General features: G+C 43.5%; 1 protein-coding gene across 1 annotated transcript in view; it reads right to left on the bottom strand.

Annotated features, from left to right (window-relative positions):
- Window positions 1–688: 688 nt before the first annotated feature.
- The window catches only part of rtn4rl1b (reticulon 4 receptor-like 1b), a gene marked incomplete at its 3' end in the record, with an annotated part of 155,215 nt that continues 138,877 nt past the window's right edge, over window positions 689–17,026 (bottom strand). The window contains exons 2-3 of the mRNA XM_079513727.1: window positions 1,974–2,425; window positions 689–1,579 (exon numbers count right to left, since the gene is read on the bottom strand). Of these exons, the coding sequence (XP_079369853.1) occupies window positions 689–1,579; window positions 1,974–2,425 (1,343 nt within the window). The remainder of the gene's footprint in view (window positions 1,580–1,973; window positions 2,426–17,026) is intronic.

The raw sequence follows: 17,026 nt of genomic DNA, 5'->3' as shown, positions 1-17,026 counted from the left end.
CTCTCTCTCTCTCTCTCTCTCTCTCTCTCTCTCTCTCTCTCCCTCTCTCTCTCTCTCTCTCTCTCTATCTCTCTCTCTCTCTCTCTCTCTCTCTCTCTCTCTCTCTCTCTCTCTCTAGTTAGTTTGGTTATCTGAATCCCAGCTGTGTGTATGACAGAATGTAAAAAAATAACAGGTGTCAAGACAGCAAGTGATGAAACCATAATGGCAATATGGCAGTGCAAGCTTTAGTCTGCTTTTCTCGTTTGTCTTTCCATGACCCTTGGTCCCTTGGACAGAAATGTGAGTCTTTCCGCATTGGATGTTTGGAGGTCTGTTTCAGAGTCTAGACAGTAAGGCTCCCTACACAACATTTTAAACACAATCACACACGCACACACACGCACACACAGCCACGCACGCACGCACGCACGCACGCACGCACGCACGCACGCACGCACGCACGCACGCACGCACGCACGCACGCACGCACGCACGCACACACAAACACGCACACACAAACACACACAAACACACACACACAAACACACACAAACACACGCAGGCACGCACGCACGCACGCACGCACGCACGCACGCACGCATGCACGCACACACACACACACACAAAAGACACACAGGCCTTGTAGTGCAGGAGCAAGAGGGTCGGAGGGCTGCGTTGTCATTGATTAGCAACTATCTATCATAGGTCAACGAAGAATGTAGTGACCGTAGTCAGTGGTTATGGCTACAAAGGCGCCCAACGCGGTGTAGACATATATTAAGGACTGGAATAAGGTCGCCCCATTGGTGGCTTGTTGAACCCCACTAGGGGGTCGAACAGTGGTCCGCGGCGTGCACTTGTGCTTCCTCCGCGTGATGGTCCCGTCCGGAGAGGTGTGGTCATATTTGCCACCATCTGTGAAATCTGGTGAGGAATCCTCTTTGTCTGACATGACCTCATTATCTCCCTTTCCCTTGTTTGCCCTATTACGGGGCTTGGTGCAGTTCCGAGCGCGGCCGGGCCTCGAGGGGTGCACTATGTGGGTCTGTCCCCCAGAACCCACTGCCACGCCACCGTTTATCGATGGGTTTACTGTGCCCGACAGATTGTTGGTCTTACTCTGGGCTCTGGACTCAGAGTTGGGGACAGTTGGGGAGCAGTTGGGAAAGTCTTCCTTGACCATCTGCTTGAGGTCCTTTCCAACCATGTCGTCTGGGGCCTGGCAGCCCACAGTGGAGGTGGAGCCTCGGAAGCGTTTGAGCCACTCCCACAGCGACACGGCCTTGCAGTCACACACCCAGGGGTTGTCGTTGAGGCGCAGGTATTCCAGGGCGGGCAACGTCTCCAGGCACTGCCCAGACATCTCCTTCAGAGTGTTGTTGAACAGGTAGAGGGTGGTGAGGCGTCTCAGGTCGTGGAAGGCCAAGCGGTCCACCCACTGAAGCTGGTTGTGGTGCAGAAGCAGGCGGTCCAAGGCCCGTAGGCCTCTGAAGGTGTTCTGGTGAAGGCTCCACAAGCGGTTTCCATGCAGGAAAAGGTGGCTCAAGTTGTGGAGGTCCACAAATGTGTCGTCCTGCAGGGACTTCAGGTGATTATCCTGAGAACATACAAATGGTACACAATAAAATGATAATGCCGTCGCCACAAGACCATCTAGATATGCATAACTGAGCCCCTTGACTGTCTGGTTGTGTTTTTTTTACATTTTCAGCACTAGTCTAGAGGACAGATTTGCAGACAGACAGACAGACAGACAGACAGACAGACAGACAGACAGACAGACAGACAGACAGACAGACAGACAGACAGACAGACAGACAGACAGACATTGCAAACTTTGTATCACTTTGCTTTGACAATCATGCTACTATTGTATTCTCTGAGTTCCATGGTTACATTATTGGTTATTATTTCTGTGCATATCAATCATCATTCTATTATATCATTCTTACAGCCTTTCATTAAGGTTTCTGTAGAAATCTGCCTCGTACCTGCAGGTAGAGATACTGCAGGTTTCTGAGGCCTTGGAATATGTTGTTGGGCAGCGTGCTGAGCCCACAGCGGTACAGGTGCAGTGCATGGAGACGCCCCAGCCCATGGAAGGTGTCCGCGGCCAGGGAACGCAGGTGGCGGTTGTCGCCCAGATCCAGCTCCTCTAACAGCGTGAAGCCGCGGAACGTGGAGGGCTCGATATAGGTGATGTTGTTGGAATAGATCCACAGGGTGACCGTGGTGCTGCTGAAGTGGCCCTGGAGCAGCCGGTGGATCTTGTTGTTCTGCAGGAAGATCCGCTCGCTGTCGGGGGGAATGCCTTCAGGGACGGTCATGAAGTTGTGGGCTTGGCAGGACACGGTGCTGGGCGCAGTGTAGCAGATGCAGTGACGAGGGCAGGACCAGGAAAGCTCTAGCCCACAGAGTACCAGCAGGAACTCAAGCCCACAGCCTGCAGCAACACACACACACACACACACACACACACACACACACACACACACACACACACACACACACACACACACACACACACACACACACACACACACACACAAAGAAAGGGAGAAATTAATTAGTGGAGGTATACGTATATTTGGACTCTTGGTTTTATTTTGAATTACAATTAAGCCTTAATACTTTGATGTTCAATTCAGTACTTGAAAGGGTGGAAGATTAGTTTGGAATTTATTTACATTTTTTAGGAAGTCCAGAGAAATTGGCTGGGAGATTATTATTTAAGCAGTCAATTTCTTTCTCCCAAGAGAATTTGGAAAGGCAGTGAAATATAGACGCAGTACAGGGCTAAACAGTGAGAGCTACAAAGAGAGGGATGATGAAGAGGCCATGCAGAATGACAGATATATTTATATCACATGCAGGGAGAAGAACTACTCTGATAAATTATTACTGCCAAATGGGGACACTTGTTGTTAGGCTTAGTCTTTTTTAAGGCATGATGACACTGGGATTGCATTTGTACCACATTATTTGACACAAACATGGACAATGTTTTACTCTTCTCTCTAGGCCTGGAATCTTCAAGTCTAAATCCTCCGGTGCCCCTCTGTGTCTCTTTTTATTTAGGTGAGTAACTAAATGTATCAGCCGAAGCCGACTGAATCCCTGAGCAACACGTAGGTCTTTACACACATACTGTACTGTATATGCACATGTCAGACATTATATCTTCCCCATATTCCTCCAGCCTTGGGGAGATGTTCTATAAGAATTTATAGTTTATTTATGTCCATCGGCATGGCTATGCAGCAGCCGTATCGTGATCAGCCAGTTTCAGTTTGTCTTGTTAAACGGGGCATGGAATGCTTGCTTAAACTCATTTGTAAGCTGCTCTGACACATTCAGCCCCCTTGCCGTGAGGTGACATGATTTCCCAGATCCTAGACTTGCTAGCTGTGACTTTATCCACAGCCTCATCCCAAGTGAAAAGAAAGTACGACTCACATGCCATCATGAAAAGTCCCCACTGACAACCTCTGGCTGTGTTCTACTTAATTTATTATTCAATGCGTAGTGGCAGTGTGATTCACTGCTCCTAATCGATATACCTCTGTTGCCTTTTAACTCACCCTGTAATCCTAGGGCTTTTACGGTGGAATTCAGGAGCAGAAGAATTATTCCTTTGCAGGAGACAGGCGTATTTACCTGAATATATTTTCTCCCCAAACGATGGCTAAGCTGTGACATTCAGCGTCTGACTCCACTGACCTTTAGCAGTAATTCTCTCTCGCTTTGTGTCTTGGCTGCACTGCCAGAGAGTGAGAGGAGTGCTAGCTATATGTGTCACCTGAGCAGGAGGCGCGTGCTCCCTTGGGCCCTGCGGTAAGCCTTTGTGTTAAGCCCTCACACTAAGTGACAATAGGGAAATAATGCATCGTTCCTAACCACCTAACAAATGTGTCCCCAACATGAGATGATTCTTTATGGGTGAGCAGCTATCGGAAGGTTAAACGGTGTGTGTGCGTGCGTGCGTGCAAGCACACATGCACATAAAGATACCACTCTAAGTAGGTGAACATGTGCCATGTTTGTTTTTGGGAGTATGCCACAAAATGATGAGGCCTTCGGCCCTTGTCACCAGAGCACTACTGATATCACGACTCATTTAGTCATTTTGTGGGTTACCAGTACAGAGACATCTATCCTACACTTTGAAAATGAGTTAAGCTATTTCTCACAGGAAATAAATTGCTGGTTGTATTTCTCAAGCGAATAAACACGAAAAGACAAAGTAAATCATCAGTCCTCTGCCTGTGTAAGATTTGCATTATACATAGGTGCGAGTGCGCACGGCAACTACTCAAAACACAGCCGTGTCAGAATGTCTTTGACAGTATTTCTGCTGAATATTGCTTCACCTACATTTTCATTACACTGTAGCAATGTAGCAAGGGAAGTCTTTAATACATACACTACAGTTTATGAACATAAACATCTCTCACTGTTGCATTCTCACTACATAATCTATGTCTTTATCATGCATTGATACGTATTGCTTCCAGGAGAATTATTATCCCTTCAGCGGATCTTCTTATCACTGCCTTAATTATATAATTTTTCTGAGACCCACTATCTCCATTTACTCTTTATTTCATGCATGTCTTAAATAGAATTAGGTATCAGATGTACAACTGGAAAACACTCAGTGGCTGAGGCAAAGAGTGATAAGGAAGCGCAAGAGAATGAGGCTGTAGATCCTGCTTAGATAGTGAAACAATTTGAATCAGTGATCGCGATGCTAATCATGTTGGACACATAAGGCTGCCCCTCCTCTCTTCAGGTTGTCAGGATGCCGTAATTGATTCTTTGCCACGGTTAATCCGGTTTCCCTCTCAATCTCAAATGACTGATTTTAGCATCTTGCCAAATTCTGTATTTCTGAGAGCGTTAGGAGAAAGAAAAGAAGACTAAAATAACCGCATCGCAGTATGCAGGATGACAGAGACGGGGTGGTCTGTTGATGTGAATCCTGCACAGATGCTGAAAATAACCCATGAGTCCCCTTTGAGATGCAGTGAGAATGACGAGAGAGGCGACTCCACCCTATTCGCTGTTTTCAGCCACACTCGCTGCAGTATAGGAGCAGCAGCAGTATGCTGCTGCTGCTGTGTCTCATGCATAAACTACACTACTGCCACGAGAGATTTTGCACTTCGCACCTGTCAGCCCACTGATCTCATCACCCCAATGCACTTGCACAGCTGTGCTTGGCAGGCACACACACACACACACGCACACGCACACGCACACACACACACACACACACACACACACACACACACACACACACACACACACACACACACACACACACACACACACACACACGATACACATGATTGTGCACAGACATGCATTCACAAGCAAAAATCCCTGCATGTTATATGTATAGCCTGCATGCATGCATGATTAAGGAATGAATTAGGCTGATTGTGAACACGTGACTTGGAGAAAGAGTGCTTGCTCAGAGTATTATGCAGACTGTGTTTTAATAGCACTTGCGGGGTGGGGGGGTGATGTGGAACTGCTGTAAAAGTGAAACATTAATTTGTGTCATAACTGCATTATGTTCTCACACAATGAGCTATTCAGCTGAAATTGTATTATATAAATAGCTTTGGATACGACGGTGCATGACATGTATATATGCTATTCATGCCTATTGGAATTTGGCAGAATAAAAGGAGATGCTCTGAAAAGGAGACTATTTTCTTTTTGGTCTGTGCTGTGTATAAATACCCTAGTCACTACACTCACCTCCTATTCTTCCCTCCCCTCCCCTCCCAGGTCTCCACTTCCTCCCGGGTTCATGATGACAGGTGCAGTTGATAGCTCGTTACAAAGATAGTGATTAAACTGCTTGCGACTGGGTCTGAAGTTTAACCCTGCAACCCCACATTTTTCCAAGTTCCTTTCTTCCTTGCATACACAAAGGGGGAAATGATAAATAAATGAATAAAATAGAAGAGTCTTAGGACCCAGGACGGACAATGAGAAATGACTGTGTAGAATATCAATGAAACATAGTTCACACCAGATTTGCCCTCATGAATAACACATCTCTGCTAATAGGAGGGAAACGGTCTGTCTGTGGCGGGCCGTGACTCTGCCCACGTTAAACTGGACAAACTCAATTTCCTGTGTCTCTCCAAGGACCTTGATAAGCATCCTGGTGTTTTTACTCTTGCTATTGGCTGACCATAAATAACACTATGGCTCACGACCCTTTCAGAATGTGTTGTTATGTGTGCTCAACATGATGGTATAAGCAGATAAAGCAATAAATTATACTATTGATTCAAATGACTCTTCTGGAGTGCACATCTAGGAACTATGCAATGTAATTAGCACTTTGTGGCGCGGTGTGATGTTATGCCATTATAAAACATGGGCAATCAAATCCAGGTGACATCAGGACAATTCAACAGAGTTCCGTTATTACTAAATACTAACAATTCTAACAATATGACATCATATCTGTAAATCGTAGGTAATAGTATATATGTAAAATAGTTTATTAAAGGTACTAAAGATGCTGTGCAACACAACACAACACAACACAACACAACACAACACAACACAACACAACACAACACAACACAAGTACACAACACAACACAACACAACACAACACAACACAACACAACACAACACAACACAACACAACACAACACAACAGATAATAACATATTGCCAATGAAAACAACATCCAATTCTGTCTATAGTTTGCATAGTTAACGTATATGATATTGTATTTTTATCACCTTGCCTGTAGCAATGTATGGCAAGATATTGCAATTGGTCCGATTCGTTAGCAAGCTAACTTAGAATGGATGGGCATATTTTGGGCATAAGACCTGGAGGGACTAAATAGTAGGGTGGCTTGCCCAAAAGAGATTTATTTTGGGGTCAACACATTCAAGGTCACAATCCAGGTCATGGTCAATTGAATTATCAGTATGCTGTTTCAAAGATATGATTACATTTTGGGTCAAAACGTTCAAAGGGCATGCCATGGACACAATTTAGATTAATTTGTAAATGTACTGATTCACTCTCATCTGCGTAAGCATACTGATACACTTATTATTATTACTTGTTATGCCATTGGCCATGGACATGGTCACTGCTTTGATAGGAGATGCATCTGTTGTTTTCTTATTACTCTGTTCTTTTCTATTATTATATTATTATATATATATATCATATCTCCTGGTCACGTAATGTCACCTGTACTACGGTATATATATATAATATATGGAACTTTTGTTGTGAGATATTACCTTGGTGTCACATTGTCACATTGCTCTCAGTTTGTTTACAGAGGGATACTGCAGACTGAATCATCAGTCACACAAGTCTGGTAATAAAGGATCACTGTTACGACCACACCATGAAGCAGTTCTCAAACTTTTTGGCTCATGTCACCTGGATATAACGCTTTCATCCACAGCACCCCTAAATTCCACTGATCATTACGTCATATTGCGGTACGTAAATATGCAAAGATACAGTACCCTAAAGATACAGTGTATGTCACTGTGGAAAACTTGAGAGAATATCAGTTTGCATTACAGGAAAGTCTTATATATAACTTTATACTTGACATTTACCTCAGGATATTCCTATTTTGGGGGTAACGTTCACCAAAAATAGTGAGCTTGTAGTTCTGCTATTTTTGGTTGGTGTAGTTGAAAAAATAACAGTGCAACTCAGGTCCGTTAACTAAGTCTCGAGGGTCTAAGTGAAACTGAAGTGGTTATACATTCCAAATATTATTATCAAAGTATTCTGAGGTACGCAACCTAGGGTGCCACGGCACCCACTTTGACAAGCCCTGGTCTACTAAACTCACAACAATTGGTCTGTCAGTGGACCACCACTTTGGTCCCAAACAAGATATTTATTAAAAATAAACTACGGATTGCCATGGAATCTTCTGTGCACCATCAAACTCCCCAGGTAATGGACCCTACCGATTTTGTTTGACTGAGGGACTGCCATTGGACTTTTTCATCATAGCTTCAAATTGACAAACTGAACAACCAATATAGCTTCAAATTGACATATTGGTTGTTCAGTTTGACCCACCAGTTTGGAGATGTGGCTTAAAGAGTAATGTCTTGCAGAAAACAGCGAATTGAGAAAACAGGCTTGAAAGGTTCACTTCTGTGTACTCTAACATTACACCTACTGTAGCTACATGTTTAAGCATTTATATATCATATACATGATCGATTTCAGCTCTGACATATATTTCAGTTTTTTATTTCAGTTTTTCTCCTCTGGTGAAAAGCCAGAGGTTGCACGATGGCAGGCTCTCAGTCAAATCTGGTCACTAATGTCCTTACCCTTAGCACTCACGTAAACCAAAATGGCCACTTCCAGACATCTCAAACTGTACAGGGTGCTATGAAACTCACTCTCAGCCATTCTCTCAGGAGGATGACTTTAGTGATTTAGATGACCCCATGGCCTTTCCTCTAGCATCGCCCTTAGGCCAAACTTTCCACTTGCACACAAGTTATTTGAACATCTGTTCTGTTGGGAAGATTGGCATGAAACTTGCTGAGCACATTCACGCTCTTTGAGTGACCCCATGACCTATCCTCAAGCCCAAACCCTCAGGCCAAAATATGAACTTTTCAAACTAGATAGTTGTAGCTCTTTGCATAACTGTTGCCCTGAGTTTCCAGGAGGTGCCTGGTGTCTCCACCAGGCCGAAGGCATGGGGAGAGAGTACGTTTTGCACTCAGTCCGTCCGTCCGTCCGTCCATGTGTCCGTCCGTCCGTCTATCTGTGAACAGCTAATCTCTGGCACCGTTAACCCGGCCGATGACAAATTTTTAACACACACTCCCTGGATGCCAACGATGAACCACTGTTATAGCACCACCAGGAGGCCGACTTTTGAAAAACATTTTTATTTATATTACTCCTCCAGATTCTGTCCAAAAATCCCGAAAATCGTTACACACTATCTCTATCGTCATGTGTTCAAGATGGATCTGTCCGATATTTCATATTCTATCCTAATTGGCTAACATAGGCTTTCAAAATTTGCAGGATTGGCCCTTTTGAAACAAAACGCCTCAAATCATGAACGCAGTGTGCAATTTACATGAAATCTTTCACAGACTTTCCTACTAGGCTGAGGAATATATCTCACCCTTTTCACATTGGCCTGTTATAGCACCACCAACAGGTGGATTTTTGCAAAACACATTTTTGAAACAAAATGCCTCAAATCATCCAATTGCCATTAATGGTGTAAGAACAAATGGCACCCTTTTCACATTGGCCTATTATAGCGCCACCAGGAGGCCACAACCTGACCTGGCCTGGTGGACACCTGTGCCCCGAGGGGCACTTTTTCTAGTTTATACTCAGTTACAGTTGAGGGCAGTTGAGGGCAGTTGGACATTTTCAATGTAGCCGAGGTTACAATACACAAAATACAATCAAAAACAATACATCCAACACAATACATTATAAATCAGGATAAATTACAAAGGAACTTTATGCAGAACAACCAGTCAATCAAATCAAATAAATCAATTGAAGCAGGAGCAATCACGGTGAAAAATGTTCTGGAGCATTCCTTTGAACTGACCGAAAGATGACAGGGAGCTCAGTTTTAAAGAATTTTGGCGTTCATTCCACGAAGTTTGGCCACTGACAGAGAAAGCTGTCTTGCCTGAGGAACCTTGAGCCTTATATAGTGAATGGCATAACTCTGCAACTAATTGGCCGATTTGGATGAGTCTGCTATCAAAGCATAGGTTTTCTGGGGTGCTGAGTTTATTTATGAGGCGACTGAAGCAATTAAAGTTCAGTGTCATACAGTATGTCAAAGGTCAATGTCAAGGTCATTTTGGATCCAAAATGCCATCCAAAGTGACATCATGTGACATCATCAGGGATGGAGATGTGGAGACCCTGATGTCATAGTAAATGAGACCTGCTGTCGCAGTTAAGCCCATATATGGAGATCCCTGATGTCATCAATTTTGGCCAGCAACTCTACATGTGACCTCAAACCTCAAACCCATAGATCTCCATATATGGATATATGTCAGAACCTATTCTGACATTCCATTATGTAGATCTTTCCCCATCCATCCTTCCTCTTCGATGCCTCCCTTTTAACTTATACCTATCCATTCAAATTTCAAACTCTAGACGGGCCTGCCCCAAAGTTATTAGTGCAGCCGTGCCCGGCAGCCGGCGAAAACTAGAGTTCCCAACAGGCCCGAAAATTAAGGCCCGGCCCTACCGGGGCCCTCATCAAACCCTCACCCCGCTACCACCCTTAGATCTCCATATACTGTATACACATTCCATATGTTGATCTGACCTCATCAAACCCTGTACACTCAAAACATGCTCCTTATATGGTCGGTACAGAATTCATCCCATGTTGATCTGACCCCATATGCAAAAGCGCCACCGCTCAGCTGCTGTCAACGAGGCGTCTTACTGGTTTTATTAGCTTTTTTATTATTTCAATAATCACAAATATTACTTCAGTCTTAATTAGTGTGTTTGCCCTAATTGTTTTTCTATGAATCTGCACACACTGGCAGCATTTTTACTAATCTTTCAAGACCCACAGAATATTTTGTTCTATGTCTATGTAAACACTAAATGTCTCAAAAGAAGAGTGTCTACTTTCATCAGGGTAAAAAAGTGTTTCTGCAATGTTCAGTTCTTTAGTTATTGGCAGACGAATATAGCTTGTTTTCACCAAGAACGCTGTCTTGGAACAGAAAGAAGAGTATTCTTATAAATCCTATAAAATTATACTAAACCGTCTTCGATTTATTTTGATTACGTTTTTTCTGTTGTGCTCTGATCCGGAAGCCGTAGAATAACTCACAGGTTGCAGAAGAGCCCCGTAATCGTAAACACTGAAAACACCAAATGACGTCTATAGACGTCAATGGCGGTCTGTGCATTGGATTTGAAATGACATCTGTGGTTTTGCATAATCAGAGTATACTGTATCACTATAAGGGTATTCAGCTACTCTTCTGAAACGCCTATCACACATTTTATCACTCCTGGATGTCAGACGAACAAAATGACACCACAGATGTATTGTCCTTTTTAGTCGTAACGATATCTTACCCGGCCCAAGGACTAATAGCTTTAGAAAAATGAAATGTAACAGGAAACTGATATGCCACCTCCTGGAAACCTGGGACTACAGTTGTGCACAGAGCCTAGAAGCTAAGATGAACCCTACTGATGTTGGTGACCCCATGGCTTTTTCTATCTTACCACACTGGTTTAAGGAGCAGCATGGATTCTAACAGGGTTTTTATTTTATAAAAAGTCTTGTTCAAAGTAATCTCTCAAGACAGATTCTGATAACAGCACCACTGCCATAAACATGTAATGTTGTTAGTAAGAATAAACACAGAAGCACCCAGGAGGAAGTAGACTAAGAAAGGGTATAGGAGCTAGCCTGGCTATGGCCACTGCAAGGCTCGATAGGAGCTTACAAATAAAAGGAGGTGGTGCCCCAGAGGGAAAAACAAAGTGAAATAAATGTCTAGTTTTTCCTTTTATGGTTTAGTTTTTATTTATGTGCAAAATAAAAATGAAATGAAATGTATTACCCAATGGGTTCCCAGATTGTGTTCAAAGTAACAATTCCCTCATCTTTTCTTTGTGAACACATTCATATACTGTTTTAATCTTTTAGCATTGATTTATTCCTCTGGAGTGGAGAATACACATCAGCAAATGTGGGATTACTCATGCATGTAATGATACCTATACTGAGTGTTCATTTTAACTCTGAAAGTGTAATGAAAGCACTGCATGATACAATGAAGTTGAAATGAAAATGTTCAGCGTTTCCCATAATGTAGGCCTGTAGGCCTATTAGTCTGTGGTACATTCACATAGTGACCATTTTGCTCCTACGCCATATACTCTTATGTCAAATGTATGTCATACTTGGGAAGTCCTATAGCGTATAGCCCACCGAGTTAGCCTGGCTCCAGCCCCATGGCCTGAATCGCTAGCCTCGCATTCAGGGTCTGGTTACGCTGTAGAAAGGCGAGTGAAAATCTAACCGGCCCAATCGGGATCGGGTTAATCCAGTATGAACCAATCCCACTTTGGCCATGCACCCAACTCAGAAAATGGCTGCACTGAGAGGGCTTTCAGACTGAATAATGCAGTGAAACTAAATGAAAATTGTCACCACAGAGCCACATAATCAACCAAATGGCCGCAGTGTGAATATTGTCAATGTTTTGTAGCCTACTTTATGTGATATCCTGCTGTCCTCTGTGCTCTGAACTGAAACTCAGTTGTCCAGTGTCCACTTACTACTTGATTCAGTTAAAGCGATTCCGATAACACTCTTGGTTACATCTCTGTGGTTACATTTATAGTATTGGATTATCACTTCTTCACCTCTCTGGTTAAATGGCAATGGAGAGAGAGATGAGCATTGAAGGCCACGCACACAGAGTCTGTCATGAATAAATTGACTCCTTCATTATTGATGTTTATGTCTGTTAAGTGCTTTTTATTTTATATGATGATATGCGTTGGCTGATCAATGGGGCAGCCCTGCCAGTAAATCTCTTTGGACTCACAGCTTGTGAGAGATGGGGCTCAGAGAAGGTGAGCGGAGAGAACAACATATGGAGGGAAGCAAGAAGGGAAGGGAGATGAAAGATTGTGGTAGACAATTAGGATAGAGAGATTTCCCTCAACTCAACTGCAGAGAGCAGACACCTGGAAACCAAGGTCAGACAGTTGAGGATGACAGTGACCATGTTGCTTCTCAACACAAAAACATGCTTGCACAAACAATAGGGAAAAACCCATCCTCTTCTGGGTTTAGGAATCAGAGGGCCTATTTTATAAATGGCTCTTCTACATAAGCAGTACCATATGGAGCATGTCTGGATAAAAGCGAATATGTGTGAAGCACGTGCAGATGAATAGCTACTGTAATTTGTTACCAAGACTGAATTCAAAGGTGAAGCTGAGTTGGACACCTGAGTGAGTCACAGATATTTAATACCAAAGTTTTAATTGACCACTTTAATGACATACAGTATAGGTACAAATTCTATTTGCATATTTTTGGTGCCCACAACTTAAGGTTTAATACCTGTGTAGTTTTCAGTTGAGAAATATTGATAGATGTGACACAGTATGCGCATGTGAGCATGCATGCACGCGCACACACACACACACACACACACACACACACACACACACACACACACACACACACACACACACACACACACACACACACACACACACACACACACACCTACAGCCGAGGACATTTATTGAGGAAAGACTATGCGCCACTAACTTACCTCCATTTATCATAACAGCACAACGCTAAATGATTCAAATATATTGCCTTCCCTGTGGCATTATTTCACTGCACTGCCCAAATTAAACTAATGGTTCCACCAAAGATATAAATCATCCAAAGTGTATTCATGTAGTTCATGTATTTCACTCAAAGTGATACAGGGCATCTGTAATGCAGTTCCTGACATTCCTGTAGCTTGCAGCGGTGTAGAGGCTAATTATTCGCTTTCAGGCTTGATGGTGTAACTCAGAAGGGTCTGGTATAACATAGAAGTCTTTAATGTATACAAGAAGGTCTGGCGCCTTCAGCTGATAGAAGAGTTCTATCTGGTGACAATATGATATCGGCCAAAAAAGAGAAGAAAAGAAAATAATTGCCTAAGAGCCAATGGACCAGATTAGCGGCCCCTAGAATGCATGCTGCTCCTTAAACCCAACTCGAAATGTTGGCTGAAGATGCTGGCACTGATGGCGCTGACACTGGAAGGCGCTGGAAAAACACCATGGGTTCACCTAAAGTAGGGTTGTACAATCTGATGGTATACTCCACGGACCGGCTGACAGTTCATAAAATGTTCACGGACCGGCATGTGTGTGTGTGTGTGTGTGTGTGTGTGTGTGTGTGTGTGTGTGTGTGTGTGTGTGTGTGTGTGTGTGTGTGTGTGTGTTGTGTGGGGTGTGTGTGTGTGTACCAAAACACGGAAGACAATTGACTGGCCTCAAGTAGCCTACCCGCTGCTATATTATTATATCACAGCATAATGTCATATCATTGTCATTGACCATATCATTGATCCTGGTGACGCACGGTTATAGATTCACGGTTGGGAAAACTTGGGATTCCCTTCTCACGTACCAGTGGGACATGTCCCGGTCCTGCGTACCAGCACAGGTAGGCTACACGTACCAGTGGGACATGTCCCGGTCCTGCGTACCAGCACAGGTAGGCTACACGTACCAGTGGTTGGGAACCTCTGGTGTACACAGTATAGTATGTATACTGCATCTTTTTTCCTATCATTATTGTTGTTATCATGTGACTATGCTATGCCAGAATGTGATGATGCATGATGATGTATGTTGATAAGAGCGCCCCTCACTTCACAAGAGTGTAATTTTTACTCTTATGTACCTCGATGTAACAATAAAGAACCTGGAACCCATGAACCCGAGGAGAGGATTAGCATGCTACAGTAGCTGTATCAGGGGTGTAACAACCCCTTCCTACAATGGTTGCTGGGCAATCGACACCATGCAGCTGCTAGGTTAGTATTCCTTGAACCGTCCATATAATGCATTCAGCTTGTTTGCCAGCATCGCATCACCACCCTCGAATGATGGGCACTTATTTTTGGAATGCCTGATTTATTTTAGAACTTGCCACACTCCCTTCATGTATTACACTGATTTATCCTTATTGCCCCTATAATGTTTCTTAAATGTGTTGTTTTTGTTTAATAAAAGACAGCAGCTGTTGAAGAATGGCCTTACTCAGAAATGGGAGTTTTGAAATGGGTCTACTGTTAACACCACATTTCAGTGTTGTCACCGCTACTGACTCACCTGCCAGTGAGAGGGACTCACCTGCCAGTGACAGGACTGTCAGGACCCCCCGCCCAACACTCCCTGCTGACAGGTGCCCCAGCCCGTAGGATTACATACAGTGACTGAATTATCACCCTCCCCGACGCCCGGCTTCCCTCCCCGCAACCTCCATGGTGGTGGGCAGGGACTTTACCACTGCGCCACCCAAGCAGTTTTTGAAACAGACAGGGTCAGAGCCAAAAGCAAAGCAAAGCAAAGTTATTATATTTACCCAGGGTAACTGGACTAAGCATCAGATACTTGTTTACAGCCAGGCCCTGCTCATAGAACATTTCATGGTAGTGGTTCAATGCCTCGCTCAAGGGCACTTCAGCGGTGGTAATTTTAACGTGCCGGTCCGGGGATACGAACTGGCGACCTTCCGGTATCAAGACCGCTCCGCAAACCGTTCGGCCACCGCTGCCAGTGGCCAGAGAGTCATTATATTAGTCATAATGCATTAATGCTCGGACCAAAAGCCTGAAAAAGACTATAGAAGCATGTCAAGACAGCTGCTGATTGGTGAACAAGGGGAAGGGAAATGTATTAGTGGTTGGAATTGTGGAGGTCCATTTGCGGTCTGATTCTTTTGTAATCTCTTCTAATGGATCATTTTAGGTAATTTAGCCACAGAGACATTGTGGTAATAAGAATGGTCCCATGGGCACATAGCTATCTCCAGTCCACCAGGAGGATGCTACAGATCCGTAATTAACATCTTAGCAGTCAATAAAACAGTACTCAAAACAAATACAACAAATGAATGGATGCTGCCTGCAGTATATTCCATAAAAGTACCCAACACCCATTTCAGCACAATATGATAATCTTAATCTATCATAATGCAACACTTGCGTTATGTTGTTTAGCATCACTCACTAGTCTACCAATGTTTTTCATGTGGACTGGAGCGGCTATTTAAGGAGTCAAATCACTTTAATGTTTGCATGCAGCATTGTTTTCATTATTGTGATTTAACAATAATAGAATACTCAAAGCCATTATGTGCCAAACATGAGGCTCATCTCTGAATCCCTCCTCTTCAGAAGCACTACTTCTGGACCTGTTTTGAAAGGCCCACCAGCCGAGAATTAAGTGAGTCATATTGGTGGTGGGTGAGGCATTCAGTGACACGTTAAAGCCTTTAAAGATGCATTTAATTAGTCATTCAGTCACATGGTTGTTTGTGTAGTCAGTGCCATGAAAACATGTTGCATTGCAACGTGCTTTGAGCTTTCAGATCTGCTGTTGTTGTTATTTTTAAGGGCCGCTATCCCCTCCTATGCCCAGCTTTCCGGGTAAACTTGTGTAAACACAAACATTGGCTTGTGATTGGCTGTGATGTATGATGTATGATGATAAGAGCGCCCCTCACTTCAAACGGGTGTGATTTTCTCCTATATGCAGCTGTTAGTGTAGCTTTCCGTCCTACACAAACATTACATTTCCATTGACAATGAATGAATGGAGAATTTTACGTCATAGTGTCTGAGCAAATAGGCATAGTGTCTATTTTACATCATGATGATGTACGTCGTACGATGATAAGATCGGCCCTCACTATGTGGCTCCATCCGACAGCAACAATATATATAATGTGTGCGTGTGCGTGTGCGTGTGCGTGCGCGTGCGTGCGTGCGTGCGTGCGTGCGTGCGTGCGTGCGTGCGTGCGTATATATCAACATATATATATACTGTAAACTGTACATACATACATATATACATATAGGCTATAGCCTACATATGATGTATGCACATGATGCAGTGCATGTAATATGAAATGATAGTTCAGCCTCTAGTCTAAATCATTCATCAAGCTTTTATTGGTGAATGATGTAGAACTTGAGTTAGCTATACTGTATATGGGTACGTACATCAGCTCACTGTAGCGGTCCTATTATTGGTGCTTAAAGATACCATTTTCTAACTCACTTCTCTCTACACTCATTGGCACCCATTACATGTATCCCCTAAAAAAGGGTAAAGAACCTCTGCTGCACAGCATACTGCCCTTGCATACAAACTGTTCATGTGCCCCAGATTCAACAGATCAATTATTCATTGCAGGTGAGTTTGGCTCCTAGAGTTG

The sequence above is a fragment of the Electrona antarctica genome (genome assembly GCF_951216825.1).
Source record: "Electrona antarctica genome assembly, chromosome: 11".
In the NCBI taxonomy this organism is placed as follows: Eukaryota; Metazoa; Chordata; class Actinopteri; order Myctophiformes; family Myctophidae; genus Electrona; species Electrona antarctica.
Note: the sequence above shows the minus strand (reverse complement) of the source record. Positions and strands in the feature narration are given on the sequence as shown.